General features: G+C 35.5%; 1 protein-coding gene and 1 pseudogene across 2 annotated transcripts in view; one reads left to right on the forward strand and one right to left on the reverse strand.

Moving 5' to 3' along the window:
* The window catches only part of CSMD3 (CUB and Sushi multiple domains 3), an 886927-nt gene that overhangs the window by 119128 nt on the left and 749370 nt on the right, over window positions 1–18429 (forward strand). For both annotated transcript variants that reach the window (XM_059671887.1, XM_059671888.1), the window contains exon 3: window positions 5296–5408. In XM_059671887.1, coding sequence (XP_059527870.1) covers window positions 5296–5408 — 113 coding nt within the window. The remainder of the gene's footprint in view (window positions 1–5295; window positions 5409–18429) is intronic.
* LOC132220077 (KATNB1-like protein 1) lies at window positions 12873–13858 on the reverse strand (annotated as a pseudogene).

Raw genomic sequence — 18429 nt, forward strand, 5'->3', positions numbered from 1 at the left:
TCTCTATTATCTTGGAGAATATAATAATAAGAATCTTCTAAATGCTGTCTAAAAACATTGAATTCTTTAACATATCAAAGTGAGCGTAAAAATCTGAGATTGCATATAAAGAATTTTTGTGTTTATGTGTCCTCTACCATCTTGGAAAATTTAATAGTAAAAGTCTTTTAAATTCTGTCTAAAAATATTGGACTATTTAACATATTGAAGTGAGTGTAAAAACCTGAGATTGCATATAAAATAATTTTTATGTTTATGTGTACATTAAAAGTTCAGTTTTTTTATTTCATTAATGTGCCAAAGAGAATGAACGGGTGTTCACTAGAAAATGGGACACAATAAGTTAGTCTTAGACACGACTCCATTGTGAATTTGATGAAGTTGTTTAATTTTTCCCAGTTTCTTGTATCCTCTAATGTGAGTATAAACTTGCATGTTTTACCTACATAGAGATATTTTTTTAAGTTATATTCAAATAAGTTTTATACTAATGGGCTCTGCATCTGCTTGTGTTGTACAATAACAACATGGGTCTCTGTTCACTAGGTTCCATGCGGCTTCTATTTTCAATGATTGCATAAACTAATATTTTAGAAGCTTAAAATTATATTAAAGAGCCCCCAAAAGAGCTATCCATTGGTTTCTTATTGCTGCTGCCAAAATTGCCACAAACTTAGTGGCTTCAACAACATAAATTTATGATCTTGGAGACCTGAAGGCTGATGGCCAAAATGAGTTTTGGCTGAAATCAAGGCATCAGCCTGGCTGCATTTTCCCTGGAGATTCTAGGAGTGAATCTGTTTATTGCCTTTTCCAGCTTGTAGAGGCTGTTTGTCATTCTTTGGCTTGTGGTCCCCTTCCATCGTCAAGCTAGTAATGGCATCGGACCTCTGCTTCCATGATCATATCTCCTTCTCTTCCTCTGACCTTCCTGCCTCCCTCTAATAAAGACCCCGTGGCTTACTACTTTGGACCCATCCAGATAATCTATTCTGGACTATTTCCTTCTTCTCAAGATTTGAACTTAATCACAGTGAGAACTATTTTATTTTTACATCAGTTTAATAAAATATAAAGTTGAAAAATATCTAGAAAAATATTTATTTAACAGCTTATTAGTTACCCAATGACCCTGCAATTTCACTACTGGATATATAGAAATATGTATATATGCTAATAAAATTATAGTATTTTTTATGGCAGCATTATTCATAAAAGACCTTAACTGTAAATATATTCTACCAACATTAGAATAGATAAATTAATTAAAGTATATTCATAAAATGTAATCCTATATAGCCATGAAAGTTAAATTCCATAGTAAGGCTATAAAAGTACAAACATAATAAATAAATAAATAAATAAATAAATAAATAAATAAAATAAAATAAAAGTACAAACATAATGTTGAGTCAAAAAAGGCATATGCAAAATAATTTTATTGTATAATTTCATTCATATAATGCTCTAAAACATGCATAAGTAATTTGTTTTGTAGAATTCAGGATAATGGTAATCTTTGGAGAGGAGTGAGATAGTAACAAATGGGAAGGAACATTAGCAAGTATTCAATATTCCTTGCAATATTTTTTAAAAAATATTTTTATTGATTTCAGAGAGGAAGGGAGAGGAAGCGTGAGATAGAAACATCGATGATGAGAAACATTGATCAGCTGCCTCCTGCACACCCCTTACTGGGGATCAACCACACAAGCCAGGCATGTGCCCTAACTGGGAATTGAACCGGGACCTCCTGGTTCATAGGTCGACACTCAACCTCTGATCCACACCGGCCAAGCACAATATTTTATTTTTTATAGGAAATATATTTAATTTGTAATAATTCAGCAGTATATATACTTTTGATTTATGCACTCTTCTTTATGGCTATCATAGTTCATTGAACATATGTATAAACAAAGAGACCGATATTAGAAGATTCAATTATAAACATATAATCTTTTATGCATATAAAAGTATAACCCAAGTATATTCTGATTATAAGTGATACATTTAAAAAAATAAGGATATCAGAGGATTGAAGGAAAAAGATGTGCTAGACAAATTCTAATAAATGGAAGTTGTACATTGATTTAAGATAAATTTTAGGATCACATTATTATTAGAAATAGAATGGAAGTTTAAGACAAAACATTTAATTCACCAGGAAATAAAATAAATTAAACCTTTATACGTTTAATAGTGTAGCACCAACATATATTTTGAAATGGACATATTAGGAGCTTTCATCATATCCCTTTAAATAACTAGTAAATCAGATTTAAAAAATGCAGCCAATGCTAAACACCCATATTGTTGGCAGAGCAATAGTCCCAGGATAATGGTTGCCACAGAACCTGTGAATATGGTATCTCACATAGCAAAAAGGAACTTTTTGAAAATGGAATTCATATTACAGATAATCATAATAGGGAGATACCTGAGCCATCAATGTGAACACAATCTAATTACATGGGAATCTGAAAGCAGAGAACTCTCTTATGCTGAAGGAAGGAGAGGCAGAAGTGATAATTCAGAGGTGAGGTAGGAGGGGAGACTAGAGAGATTTGAAGAATGAGAAGGACTTGGATTGCCTTTGCTGACTCTGGAGATGAAGGAGCAGGGCCACAGAGCAAGGCATGCAGGCGATCTCTCAACACTGAGAAAACCCCACTGAGAATAACCACAAGTTAAAGCCCACAAGGAGACAGGATCTCAGTCCAACAACTGCTTGGAACTGAATTCTGGCAACAGCCTTATGAACTTGGAAGTGGAGTTGCAGTGGTTCCAGAAAGCAATGCAGCCCAGCTGACCCCTTGATTCCACCTTTGTGAGACTCCAAGCAGAGAACCAGTTGAGCTACCCTCTGCCTAGACCTACATAACTGTGTGATAATGATGAGTGTTGTTTACTAGTAAGTTTGTGGTAATTTGGATTAGGAGTAGGAGAATAATATGCTTATTCTTTATAAGAAAACCAGGCACATAATAAAAAATTTACATTATCTGACCCATAAAGCAAATCGCAGTGAACTTCAAAGGATTAAATTCATACAGAAAATGCTATCTGACTCTAATGCAAATGAGTTATACATTGGTAACAAAATATAGCTTAAGCAACTCGTGTGTTTATAATTGAAGAAATATAGCTCTAAACCGTGGGATGTAGCTTCTGCAGCAAACATAAGAAAATCCAAAGCTTTAAATGCTTTTATACTCTAGAGAAACTGCTACATAAGTATGTATCAGTGAACTTTTACCACAGGTGTTGATGAAAATACAGCAGACAAGTTCTAAACAACCCAAACGTCCATCAACAGTAGGATGCATAAATGAAGTGTGGTATCTCTATTACAGTGAATTCCCATGCAGCAGTGGTTCTCAAAATGTGATGCTTGAAGGTCCTGGGACATTTCTAGGAGGCTCACTAGATCAAAAATATTTCTATAATCATACGGATACACTATTCACTTGTTTCACTGTGCTGACATTTGCTTTCCTGTTACAAAAGTAATAATGGGTAAAACTGCTCATGCATTAAAGAATCTGAATTGGTGACCTCACACTATACTAGTACTCACTAGTCACTGAATTCTTTATGACAGCCTACCAAAGTGCAAATGAAACAAAGCAATCCTATTGTACTTAAGAAAGTTCCTGTTAAAGCTATAATTATTTCATTAAATATCCACCCACTAGTACCCTTGTTTTCAATGACTTGTGTGACAAAACGAAAAGTATGCAAAAAATCCTGCCTGTGTCTGCCAAAATATGATGGTTGTCCCAAAGAAAAAGTTATATGATCGAGCTGTCCGTTGAACTAACCACTTTTTTTTTCATGGAACAAACTCTTTACTTAAAGGAATGACTAATATAAATTACTGTTGGTCGCATTTGAGTATTTGGAAATGTTTCCTTTCTAATTATTTCTTTATTTATATTTATTTATTTTACATTTTATTTTTTAAATTTTAGTGGGGTGACATTACTCAACATGACAATATAGGTTTCATGTGTGGATTACTAATGTACAAAATCTGTATATAGGACCCTGTGCCCACCACCCAAAGTCAAATCTCCTGTCACCTCATATTAGGGTTAAAAACTTGAATCTGACTTGTTCCTTCAGGGAAAACAACTGCCAGGATTTGTTGTCAATAATGCAGCCTGAGTTTTTACGTAAAGAATTAACTTGTGGTGGTTGATTATTTGAAAATGAACGAATAAATGTACATTTAGAATTTTCTCAGCTTCAATTGAAATAGGGTATAGCTAGCCACAAAATCCCTTTGGGGTTCTCAATAATGTTTGATAATGTAAGCAGACCTAAGACAAAGCTGAGAACTACTGCTGTACAGCAACGAAAATATAAGGTCATTTCAGCATAGATTAATCCGACACATTTAATGTTGATTTTAAAAAAGGAAGTATGTAAAAATATAATTCTATCGCATGCAATTTTATGTAATAATTAAAATGAGAAAAAACAATTCATAAAAATAAAATTATGTATCTTCATTTGTTTTAGGAACATTCTATTCCATGAATGTGCATTTTAAAAATTTTTCTATTGGAAGTGTCAATTGTAAATTACCTTATATATAATTGAGCTTATAAGTATATGCAATAAAGTATTAACCAGATAAGTGATAAATTATGGGTAAGATGGTAAATGTTTATTATGTAAGCATATGCAATATTAATCAAAATGTAATGAAATTGTAATAGAACTTACTGGAATTTTAGAATCTGATAAAAACAAAATCACTTCTCATTTTTAGAAATTTCAATTGCAAGATTTCATAATTAGAGCACATCTCTAATTTCAGTATTAAATTTCACTAAATATTTCCCATTTTTACATACATTTTTAACTATTAGGGCAATAAATTATTTGACAAAATTGTAAATGCTCAGTTGTTAAAATCAGCAGCATAAAATATGCACAAACACATACTCTCACAATTCATTTCCGAAAGTTTGAATTAATCAATTATTTTCATATAGATGATGAATATGATAGATACAATAAACAGTACTGAGAACATATACATAAATAATAAATTATTATATTTACATATATTTACAGTAATTGCTTTTGATAAGTGAGATCTAATCAACATGTCATAAATTCATACAAATATATATAAATATATATAAATTCATATAAATATATATATATATATATATATACTTATACAAAGCTAGGGGGTATGATGAAATTACTCTAATGCTCTTTGAACCCTATTAGTTAAAATGTCTGAGACTCTAACAATTAATTCCTTTATGTTTTTAGGTTAACAGGATTCCATCTGCCACCGCCAGTAACAAGTACCAAATCTGTGTTCTCACTACGTTTGACCAGTGATTTTGCAGTTAGTGCTCACGGGTTTAAAGTATATTATGAAGGTAAGTGATGATAATACAAAAGGACCACCGCACAGTCTAATGTAGTCATAAGGGAATTCTCCAGGGTGGAAATGGAAGAATCACCTGGAAGAAAGATACAGTTCATCCTGTTACCTCAAATCCTGGATCGCTTTGTTATTCACCATTAATATATAATAAAATGCTGGAATTGATGGGTCTTAATGCTTCAGAGCAGTCTGCCTAGACATAGAACAGCCTTTCCTGAAATCTTAGGAAATGAGACCATGAAATCATTATAGGGTTAGAGATTAACAAAAAGGAATAAAATGTGAGAATAACAGGAAACTGGGCCTGATGAGAGATTCAGGCAGCATGGTCTCCACCCTGACCCCTCTGAGCTTTGCCTCTGTGCCAAAAATCAAACAAGTCACGTGTCTTCTCTGCAAGTTCAAGTCAAGAACTAAGACACAGAGTTAACATCTCCTATTGTAAACCAACCTTGCCAAACCCAGGGATCTAGAATCCCTTAACAACAAAGAAGAAAATGAAAAAGTCCTTGATACTGAAGATTTTAATCTAGAGGTTGGGTACAAATTCATTTGGCATCAAAATATGACTTGAACTGACTGGAGGACACATCACCTTTATTGATCTCACATAGTGTGGGAATTCACGTGTTTACTGCAGAAATATTGTTTGATAATGGGGTGGTAACCCAGGCTCTGCTGAGGGTGTTTAAAAATGTATAGAATCTGCATGTTTTTCTTTTTAAACTGTGAAAATATTCCAATGGCAAAATAATCTATCCTGAGGCTTTCAGATAGAGGTCACGGACTTGTAATTTCTTCCTTTTGTGATGTGACAATAAAATTCACACCTAGTTTAGGTAACAGCCCCTGCCTTACTCATAGGAATAGTAGATCAGATTCCAACCCACCTCCCCAGAACTCTATCACACCAGATCTAATATTGTCATTAAGTACAAAAACGTAAAGCATAGGATAATTCAAAATATGATACGTTTAAAAAACACACTAGAAAACAACCTTATATAAAATAGAATTGCTTTAGGATAAAGGTTAGCAGTTTGCATGTGGGGCAGGTTTTAAACTGAACGTTTTACCTAGTGCTACCTTTCTCAGTAGAAAATAAAAATACCCCTAGCAAACAATTGAGTAAAAGTGTTTTGTCTTTTTCCCATCTTAAATAGGTAATGCCCCTGTTGCAGCAGTGTTCAGCACTGTTTTGTACCTAACACATTACTTAACTCTTTTGTCTAGCAATGGAGGATGCATCCCAACACTTTCATTTCCTCCATTGTGATAGTCAGAATCATTATTTTAAGGTGTTTTTACCCTAGTTGAATATTTTTATCGTAGCAACTTAATTCATAGTTTAAAACACAAAGGTTTAATTTTAAGTAAGGTAATTTTGGCAACATTGAAAGAGTTAGTAATGCAATAGTTTTCTATTAAAGACTCCTTACTAGAAAATCTGTTTCTGTGCATGTACATATAAAGTTATTTTAGGTTAGTTTATTGTTTCGGTAAGCAATAGGTATGCTGAAAATGTAGCAACTTGGAAGATGACTTACGACATTGCTGTGTTTTCTGATTTGACTGTCAAGTTTTATGAAAAACACTAAAATATATTTTTAAGGCTCCCCATTGTTTCTACATATGCAACATTAAATTTCTGCCTGACATTTGTGCTTCAGTGAAATGGACTCATACGTTTTTGGGACATTTAAATGTATGCGTGGGAGTTCCTGACTTAAAATATAAGGTACTAGGCATCCAGGTAGAATTGAGGGATTGGCTCTCATGCTGAAGAATCTTCAGGTATTGATTTGTGATGGGTATCTTTTACTCTGTCTGTTAGGTTTATATTGCTACCATAACAAATGGCCACAAGTTTAGCAGCTTAAAACAATGGAAATATTTTATCTCCCATCCTGTAGACAAGAAGTCCTGCTTGATCTCTGCCAGTTACCCTGCTCAGGGTCTCCAAGGCTGAAATAAAAATGTCAGCTTGTTGAGCTCTTGTCAGAAGACTGTAAGAATCTATTGCTCATAGCTCCTACAGGCCTCTCTCTTCCTATACTCTCTTCCTTGAGTCCTACATCTGAGTGCCAACACTGGAGCATTGAGTCCCTCTGATACTTGGAGTCTCCCTGCCTTCCTCTTCTGATACATATCTCTACCATCTTCTTGCTTGTCCCCCTCTACATATCTGACTTCAGCTGGAAGTATTTCTCAGCTTTTAATGGTTTATGTGATTACATGAGGCCCACCCGAGTAATCAAGTCTAATCTTCCTTTATTATATCTGCAAAATCCTTCTCGCCATGTAGCAGAACATGTTAACAGGTTCCAGAGATTTTTTTTCTGGAGAGGGGGGTGGTTGTCTTCATTTGTCCTACCACACCAGGCACAACACTATGTAACACTTTACAGAGGGCATATGGTAGCCATGAGCATTTGTTATTTAACCATGGTCAATGATGCTATAAAAGCCTACAGGTATATTGATTGTGAAGTCCAGAAAACTTAGTTTGACATTTCAAAGGCTGCCCTTTTAAAAATTTTTATTGTTTAAAGTATTACATATGTCCCTCTTTTCCCCCCCATTGACCCCTTCTAGTCCCTCCCCACCGCCTGCCCCAGACCTTCACCACCCTATTGTCTGTGTCCATGGGTTATGCATTTGTGCATACAAGTTCTTTGGTTGATCTCTTCCTATGCACCTTTCTACCCTTGCTGAACAAAACAAACTGATGAGCAAAATATATCTAGAGACATAGAAGCATGGAACAGACTCTAAAACCAAGCCTGCTCTTCAATACCTACCTCAACCCTCATATTTTGGATCCAGGTTATCATCTACAGTTACCTCAAACTACAAATCTGTACCCTACTCATGCTACAGTAAAATTAACCCTCTAATCTGGACATATCCTCTACATTTATCCTTGCATCCTTTTTTTTTTTTTTAATTTCAAGATGGTCCTAATGTCTAAATCTCATTTATTTTTTTTCATCCCTCTACATAATAATGTATTATTTTCTTCATTTTTAAAAACTTTCCCAAGACTTTGTCCTTATGGATTAGGATTTATGAGAATGCTATTTATTAATGATATTTGTGCATTTATCTATGTTTGTCAAACTGCCAACACCGGACTACATACATTAGAATCATCTGGCTAATGACACTGTTACTGTTAGGTATTATTTAATGAGTACTTTCTTTTCAGCCAGTCACAGTGCTAAATATTTTATGTTTTTTTCTCAGACTAAAAAATTTTAAAAAATTGTAATGAGCAGGGATTTAACAAAGCAATAACCTTAATGTAAAAATATGTTTAAATGCCCTGCAGATGTAAATGGTATACATTTTGGAGACTTATTTTTATATATAACTATAAATATAATTCCACTTATAGTTAAATGGATGTAACCACATAGAATTTAGTATGAAAGAGCATTACAAAAATAAGAATTACTGAAAACATTGTGTATTGAAACAATATGTATTATAAAAGTTGCAATACATTTTTGTATATAATATGTGACCTAAGTATTATTTGTCCTTTTTAATTAATTAATAAAATTATTTATTTATTTATTTTTGTTGATTTCAGAGAGGAAGGGAAAGAGAGAGATAGAAACATCAACAATGAGAGAGAATCATTGATCGGCTGCCTCCTGCACGCCCTCCACTGGGGATCGAGCCTGCAACCCCGGGCATGTGCCCTTGACCTGAATCAAACCCATGTCCCTTTAGTCCACAGGCCCACACTCTATCCACTGAGCAAAACTGGCTAGAGCTATTTGTCCTTTAAAATAATTAACATACAAAAGAATATTTATACTATTTACTATTCTATTCAGCTTCCTGTCATACATGTTTATTAAATGTTTATCTTCAAAACATCAAATTATTTTAGTGTTTTTAATTTCAGGGGTTAGTTTTAATTCCTAAGCTCTAACAATTTAAACTGCAGGATGGAATTTAATGAAGAGCTTACAACTTAGAATCAAGTGAATTATGCTTCTGGCAAGATAGTTGAATTGTGAGAAGATAAATTTAAAATAAAATTACATACATTGTTTGCTGGCAATAAAGGCAGGTTAGATTCATAAAAGAAGTAAATGAATCTTTATCTTAAACACTTTCACGAATAAATGAGAAATATTTTTTAAAAAGACAGTGCAAGGAGATATCATATATGTGAACACATTTTTTGCTTCTTGATCAAATTCAAGTCTTTTGCCTTTAGGATTCCATAGAGTCAGCCTACTTAGGAGTTGAAACATCCTAATTCTACAGTGACCTTCTTGCTAAATCATGAGTGTCTTCTCTTCCATTTAAACAGTTGAAAGTGTTCAAAATCCCAATCCAGAGAATGACACAAATCAGCCTTTTCCTTAAATATTATCTTTAAAATGGAATGAAAAGACAGTTATAATAAATATGTGGATTTGGTTGGGTATACACAAACACTAATTACTTGTTCTACATCATTTATCCAGGAAGACATACATCACTTTCAACTGTACTCACAACAAAGCTTCAACCGTACTATGAACACTATAAATGTTTTTAGAAATGAAGGCAGGCATTTTAAATGTTTCGCGTTTCTGCACAGTGTGGCATACACAACCTATGAAACTAGATAGATCTCCAGCCTTGTTTCCCACCACTCTTTGCCTCAATTCATGAAACAGTCACATGAACCCTTTACATTTCTACATAGACTAGTACTAAGCTTTTTAAGCTATTCTACCTTCCATCTCCATCTCCTCTGCTCAGATTACCCTACACAAACCTCTTTGATCAGCACACTTTTTCTTATCCTTCTAGATTTGTGCCAGCCGTGGGCAAACTACGGCCCGCGGGCCAGATCCGGCCCGTTTGAAATGAATAAAACTAAAAAAAAAAGACCGTACCCTTTTATGTAATGATGTTTACTTTGAATTTATGTTAGTTTACACAAACACTCCATCCATGCTTTTGTTCCGGCCCTCCGGTCCAGTTTAAGAACCCACTGTGGCCCTCGAGTCAAAAAGTTTGCCCACCCCTGGTGTAGACCTTAATCAGCTTCAGAAAGTCATGTATAGAAGCCAGGATTGAGCTCAACGATGCCCAATGATCTTTTCTCTATATGCACAGATATTTACACACCTTATCACAACACTGTATTCTACCATTTTAGAGTTTTCACTCAAACTAGTCTGTGCGAAATTTGAGGATATAGAGTATATTTTGTTTTGTAAAACTGTCCCATATTTCAGCACATTCCTGGAATATTGCAAACACTTAACAAATGCTTGTTAAATTCAACCGATATACAGGATATCTAATAATTTTATCAGTGATGAGAAAAGATTAAATACATCTGTCTCTTTCAAAGAATTAAAACTCCAGTGAATGTGTTAGAAGGCAGACATTTGCTATGTTTACCTGCTTAGAAATTGGGTAAACAGATATTTACATTAGGTTTAGGAAAATTATTGGCCTTTATGTGAGAAAAGCCATCAATGAAACATATAATTATTTTTACTATTTATGGGTATTTTCTTTGCTTGAAAATCTTTACTACCGCCCTAACTGGTTTGGTTCAGTGGATAGAGCATCGGCCTGTGGACTGAAGGGTCCCAGGTTTGATTCTGGTCAAGGGCATTTACCTTGGTTGTGGGCACATCCCCAGTGCCGGGTGTGCAGGAGGCAGCTGATCGATGTTTCTCTCTCATCGATGTTTCTAACTCTCTATTCCTCTCCCTTCCGCTCTGTAAAAAAATCAATAAAATATATTTTTAAAAATCTTTACTACCTTGAACTAAATGGTTTCTTTTTTTTTTTTTTTTTTGTGGGGAGGGAGTTCATTGACACCAAAAATGGTATTAAAAAAAGAAAAAAGACCTCATTTTATGCCAATCATTGGAGCGGGTAGTATTATAGTGTTGGGATTTAAAACACAAGGTCAGCACTAACTATAAACATTTCTAAAGCAGTACATGTAATTGTTTAAAATATACTGTAGTGAAAAATAATTAGAGTTCAATCAAAACCACAATTTCAAAACGCAAAAAAATAGGAATATTTAGAAATTTATTTAAATGAAGAAAGTGTAAATGATATAGAACTGAAAGTATTAGAAATCTCTATATAATGGAAAGTTAATATAAATTAGCCAACTCTATATGAACATTTCCAACTAAGAATTCATACAAGCCCATTTTATGTATACATGACATGATTCTGGCAAAATTAAGCCAGAATATTAAAAATAGTCACACATTTAAAAAATGGTATGGAATAAGTTTTAACAATAACCTTCTACATGAATGGAAACCCCTGATTTAATTCCATACTTTATTCCTGCCAGAAGCATGGTTGGTTTTAATTTTTTAAAATTGATATTGATATCACACACATTGACTTATTAATGATTAAGGCATTTTGTATGCACAGTATCTCAGTGTGGACAAAAAGTTTTGTTACAGAATTTACCATGAGACCGAAAAATACACAGGGAGTACTTGGAGATCCAGGATAAACCCATTTATTTTCAGATGTTTCAGATGTACCAGTACAGTGACTCAGGGGGTCAGTTCTCCAAATCCTTGAGTGAGTGAGTGACTATGAAAGAAGCTTTTCCTTTATAGCCTTTGGTTTCTTTGTCTCCCAAATATGGATCAGGCTTCTGGATCTTTTGAGGGCTTTCCAAAAAGCTCCATGTGTTGGGATGGGGGACATGGGGTTACACCCAAAGGCCTGGCCTGGCGCCAGCGCTGATAACCCCCTCCGGGGTTTGTGTATGGTTCATGGTTTATGGCCTCTGCCAAAAGGGAGTATTCTTGGAAACAGGTTCTGCAAGGCAGTTCAGGCATCAATGGAGCTAATTATCGGCTAGCAAGAGTGTGCGTTAGAAGGCAGGTTACTGGCACAGATTCAGATTGCTAGCCCCCCCAACAATGGCTTATATTTCCCATCAGTTTTAAGATTGATTATTTGCTCTGATGTTTTGAACTTTCAAAGTCTTTTCAACATAAGAAAATAGCTACACGCATTTGAGTGTTTTCTTATAAAATACAATCTTAAAAAAGGTAGTGATTCCTCTTTGTGATTTCTAGTAATGTTTTCTTATTTTTTCCACATGGTATAAAGTATATTCTTATGCAGGATTGCATTAATATCCAGTATTTTTAGACAGTGTTACCAAATAACCATATAAATAGAAATGGATCAAAGGTGAACAATCTTCATAGGGCACCTTCACCTCATTGAAATTGAAGTTGCTCCTTTCAGATAATTTTTTATTTAAATATAAAGCAGATTGTTACAGTTTTGTTAGTGTCTTCATTATGTGGCTATATATAAAAAAAAAGGGTTTTGATTTCTTCCATAATTTACCATTTGATTATGAGGCATTTTTTTAGAAATCAAATAGTTCAGGAATGTTTTGTATAACCAAATGCTCTTTCACAAATGAAGTCTCTCAATGCAACTGTAATAAATAAGCATCTACATCCTTAGCTATATTATCAGTATTATCCTGGAACCAAAGTTAGATGATTTTCTTGTTCCCACAAGTGCTTAGTGGTTGTTTTTAAAATATGAATATTTTACAATTTCTGTTTGGGATGATAGTTCTGACGACCACCTTTTAAAACAACTACTATACATTCTTCAAATTTGTTTTTAAATGGTGTCTTTACTAGAGACAATAAGTATACACTGCAGCAAGGTGCGATGTAATGTTTTCTTCCTGTAAACCATTGGTCAATGCAAAAAGGCCACCCTCCCCCCCCCACTCCAGGGTCTTCTATCTTCACCAAAATAAGCTGCAAGTTCACTTACAATTCCCTTTTTTCCAGAAAGTTAAAGCTACATTCAATTGCAAATTTCTGCTGAACAAAACTTTTACCATTGTTTCAAGATCCTGAGAAACCTCAGAAAAACAACACAAAACAAACACTGTATTTTGCCGATGGGTGTTTGTGAAGAACCAGAATCACTGGAATTAAGCAAATATGTTTGACGGTGAAGGTGTAATTCTTCAGGCACGTGGCCTGCACAGCCAGTTTATTTTCTTCATTTACCATGTCACAGCCCCAACATCTACTGGACTGTTCTTTTCATAACAAGAACTTGGAAAAGGATAATAAAGTTTCCTTCTGCAGTACATCGCCTTACACAGTTTGGGCTATTCACAGCTTAACCAATTGTTCTATTTATGTGAGTGACCACCTGTTTGTAGATGTCTTAACCTTCTTCATGTTCTCATTAGTGAAAATAAACATACCTTTTTCTAGGCAGATCAGTGGAATGATCCTCAATATTATCACAAAAGTTTCATTTTTTAACCATTGTAGATTTCAGATCTCTTGAATACCAGCCTCTCAGCTCAGCCCTGGTGCTGATGAATTGTGCCTGGAGTCCAGAAAGTCCCTTTGCTTCTGTGAGAGCCCTAATCAGGGTCATTCGAATGTGGCTGCCTGCAATTTATTCTAATAGAAAAATAAACCAGTGGTGTGTTCAGTTCCTTGTCCCCTAAACACAAATGCGATGGGTGTGCTTTATTTTATGAACTACAATGTAGTCGACAAGGGAAATGCATAAAATCAGCTTTATACAGCTTAAACACAGGCATTAATAATACAATCATTATTATATTAGCTGTCACACAGGTAACTAGAATCTAAGGAAAAATATATTATGGATATTTTTATACACGTTGCAAATGCACTGATAAAATACGTTATAATTATTTGAAAATATGGCTGGGTCCTGGTGAATATTTTCTCTCCTCTAAATAAGGCTCCCTGTTAGCCCATGCACATTTTACAGACTGACCCCTGTGCCATTCCCAACCCTCGTCTTTCAGGTGGAGAGAGTGGGAGGCTGTCTTTAAACAAATTTAATGAGCATGGGATCACTTTTTCATTCTGGCTTGACCCTGTTCTTGCGGTGGAATGTTTATTTGTACAGTGACAGACTCGTCTGAAATACGCGTCTGGTCAGAGGTCCGACCCCAGAGGGTGGTGCTGGGAGGCCTGAGTACAGCCAGCCTCCCCTCTCGCTCCTCAGGTGGGAGATGGGCCTCATAAACAAGCAGGGCCAAGCCTGCGCTGCTCACCTCCACACCCCTGCTCAGGAGAGCCAGAGAACCAGTGACCTGGCACACATGTCACCTGAAACTGCAAGGCAGATTCTGCAAAATAAACCTGGTCAGGAAATTCACCAGATTGGCGCGGCTTCTCTGCCCATGACTCTCTTCCAGGAGGGGTGTGAGTCTGCAGTCTGCACCCAGTCTGACCGTCTGTCTCTTGGTTCTGAGATGCCCTGTGAGGAGATCCAAGCTGTGGGGCTGAAGCCCCTGCAGAGTGGTGGTGGCTGCGGGCTCTTCCCCAGCCTGGAGGTGGAGAGGGAACCCTTTGGCCTAAGCCTGGAGGAGATGACTGAAGGCGAGGACAGGCAGCTGCACAAGAAGGTAGCAGCAGAAGGCCTGGTGGAGACAGGCCTCAACACCGCCTCCCAGGCTACTAGCGCTGGGCGGGGCTTCCCAGGGGCGGGGCTTCCCAGCACCCAGGGTTGCACCTGAGGGAACATACAGGGCAGTGGGAGGGAGAGGGTGATGGAGAGGGGGCCTGCGAGGTGGCCCCGCTGCCCAAGGGCAGCATTTTATGCTCATAGAGCAGAAAGAAACCAGCTGAAAATGAAAAATTGCTAAAGTCAGTGATATATGACCTACTTAATCTTTGTGCTTCATGCGGAAAAGATGAGATGGTATTCAAGGTTGTATTTTATTCTCCAGAAATAGCATGATTAAACCTAGTAGGTAATTTCATTTCACATTGAATTTCCTTCTTTTATGTAGGTTGCTGAATGTGTCATATTTGTCAACTGCTATAATTTATCATTTTGATATGAATACTAGAATTAAGTTTAATTGAGACAGTGATTAATTCAATATTCTAATTATATGTCAAATATAATTTTTGTGTTTCACAGATTCAAAGGCCATACATTGGGACAGGTTGTTATAATTGATAGTACAAAAATAGAAGTTTAAAAGAAAAAGCATAGTATGAGATAGGCCAAGAAATTAATGTGTGAATTTATCTTGATTTCCCCACTACCAAAATTTGGTACGTTAGAAAAATATAATTTTATGTTTATTATTTGTTTTAAGCATGATAAAATATCACAAAAGTTAAACTTGACATAGTTTCTTTTTTATTAAAATACTATAGGCACAGTGCATGAATTCGTGCACCAGTGGGGTCGCTTGGCCTGGCCTGCTGGAATGGGCCAAAACCGGCTTTCTGACATCCCCCCAGGAGTCCCAGATTGCGAGAGGGTGCAGGCCAGGCCGAGGGACCCCACTGGTCACGGGTGGGGCCGGGGAGAGATGCAAGAGGTTGGCTAGCTGGGGAGGGACCACAGGAGGGCTCCAGGGCATGCCTAGCCCATCTCGCTCAGCCTCAATTGACTGGACCTCAGCAGCAAGCTAACCTACAGATTGAAGCATCTGCCCCCTGGTGGTCAGTGCACATCATAGGGCTGATGGTTGAGCAGCCTTAGCATATCAGTAGTATATTACACTTTGATTGGTTGAATAGCTGACCAGATGACCGGACACTTAGCATATAAGGCTTTTCATATATAGGATTATGCTATTTAATAGGGTAACATTTAATTTCATGAAAAAGTAAACATAGCTAAAATAAAATATGCAAATCAAATATTTCAATAGGAATAATAACAGGTATCAATCATTTTGATTCAATTAACATACCTACTGTATTAGATGAAATTATATATCTTTATGGAGAAGTAATTATGTCATCAAATCCCATTTTCAGTACTTGATACACAATTCTCAGCTTTAAGATGGCGTTTTTAGGAATTTTCACCATACCACATCGGACAGCATAGTTTACAAAATGTCTTCAATATTTCAATAAAAATTATATATTGCTACAATGTAGTGTGATATGTTAACTTGTAAATATATTATTTAGAATTTGTATGCTCTTTAAATAAAACAATTTAAAAGTGAACCTATAATCCTAATGAATGTGGGAAGATGTTAAAACCTTACTTAAGGGACTGCCACAATGAGAAATGAAAAAAAGCATGCTTTTCAGTTGGCCATAGTTGGAGGAATGGGGTGGGAGAATAATCTTAGTTCCTGCAAGGTCATAACAGGCTAATGTAGATGGGAAGTAGATGATAAAAAAAATCAAGAGGAATGCAAGAATCTAATCTGAAGCATTATTAATTAACCATACTCTTTGAACAACATACTGATTCTTCCTCATGGAACCAAATGTGAATTGACCTCAAGGCACTGTTTGTGGTGCTTTTAGTATTTCAGGTGACTAAATATGCATTCCATATTGCTCTTTTTAAATCTAATTATTAAATTAATGATAACATTCCCAAACATATAGTTAAAATAATTGAATCTTTCAAAGTTGTTTTCTTCATATCAATTTGAATTTATAATAATTTATTTGGTTATCAGTCATCTTTGAAGACACTTATCAGTACTTTTGCTTCTGTCATGGTGCTTCCCATGGAAGACTTTATTCCTCAGTTTACAAAGAGATCTCTGACAGTGTGCTCTTGGGGTCATAACTTTCAGGCATTAGTCATCACTAGCTGTCCTTCATACAAAATTTCACTGTGTCTTTCCATGTCCAAACATGTCAAACCTGTGGCCAGCAGGTTTGACATGCTTGGCATGCATTTGTTTCTCATTGGGATGTTTAAGGGATTTTTCCCCCACAAAATTATAATTTCCATCTGTATTGTTTATATTGCTGTATAACAAATTGTCATTAGTTATTGGACAAGCATGGCACCCATTATAATTTCATCATTCTGTAGGTGAGAAGACTGGGCAGGCGTCAGCTGGGGTCTTAGCTAAGATCTCACAAAGCTGCAGTCAAAAAGTGTTGACTAGTACTGTGATTAAACCTAAGGCCAGGGTTCTATTCCAAGTTTACTTGTTGCAGGTATAATATTGCTTAGCAGCAATGTAATTGTGGTCCTTATTTTGCCAGGTATTGACCAGGAACTTTGCTTAGTTTTTATAGACTATCTGTGGTTCCTAATTGTTTCTCCCCGCAAAGACAGTTCTCAGTCTGTCTTCCAGCTCAGCTGGAGCACATCTCTCCCGACTTTACTTCCCGCTCCAGCTTGCCTACATAGAATAACATAATCTCAGGAGTGACTGTCCCATCACCACTGGTATATAATGCAAACTAATTAAGGGGGCCACTACTCCACCACAGCCCCAAATTCCACCTACACTCAGGAGAGGGGATGGAAATCTTGGAACCCATCTTAGAATTATGCCTCATATATCATGTTGGGCGACTCATTTAGGTGATAGTTGAAAATGGGATAAAAAATATAAGAAGGGAAAGAATGAGTTTAGAAGATGCATTATATAATCAATCAACTTAAATGGCTCCATTTTTAACTAAAAAGATATATTTAATGGGTTATTTACATTTTTCCTTTTGATAATTAGGTCAGTAAATAGCATGTTTTTTATATGTTAATGCATAAGTTGAGTGCAATTTAATTATAATCTTATAATTAAAGTGTACTTCAGATTTTTTAAGGATCATATTTTAATATTAATGCATTTTTGATACAGCATGTCTTTCTTCTTAGTAGTAACTTTAGGGTAATGGAAATGACGTTTGTTTTTTAATGCTAGACATGGTGTTACAAAACCTAATATTTAATGCTGACTTCATCACTCAGATGTTGTGAGGCTCAGTTCTTCATAATGCAAAATGAGTAATATACTGATTCTACAAGGTTGCTTTGAAGATCAAGGGAGTGAGTGATGCAACATCTACAGAGTAGTGCCTCTTATATAAGCACTGTTCAATACATTTTAGTTAGCTAGTATTTTTTTCAGTTCCACCATACATATAAAATATTATATATTGACATTATTGGTATACACTTAATATTACATATTGACCTAATAATCAATATGTTGAATACACATATTGATTATGTATGGT

Source organism: Myotis daubentonii, chromosome 17, assembly GCF_963259705.1.
Source record: "Myotis daubentonii chromosome 17, mMyoDau2.1, whole genome shotgun sequence".
Classification (NCBI taxonomy): domain Eukaryota; kingdom Metazoa; phylum Chordata; class Mammalia; order Chiroptera; family Vespertilionidae; genus Myotis; species Myotis daubentonii.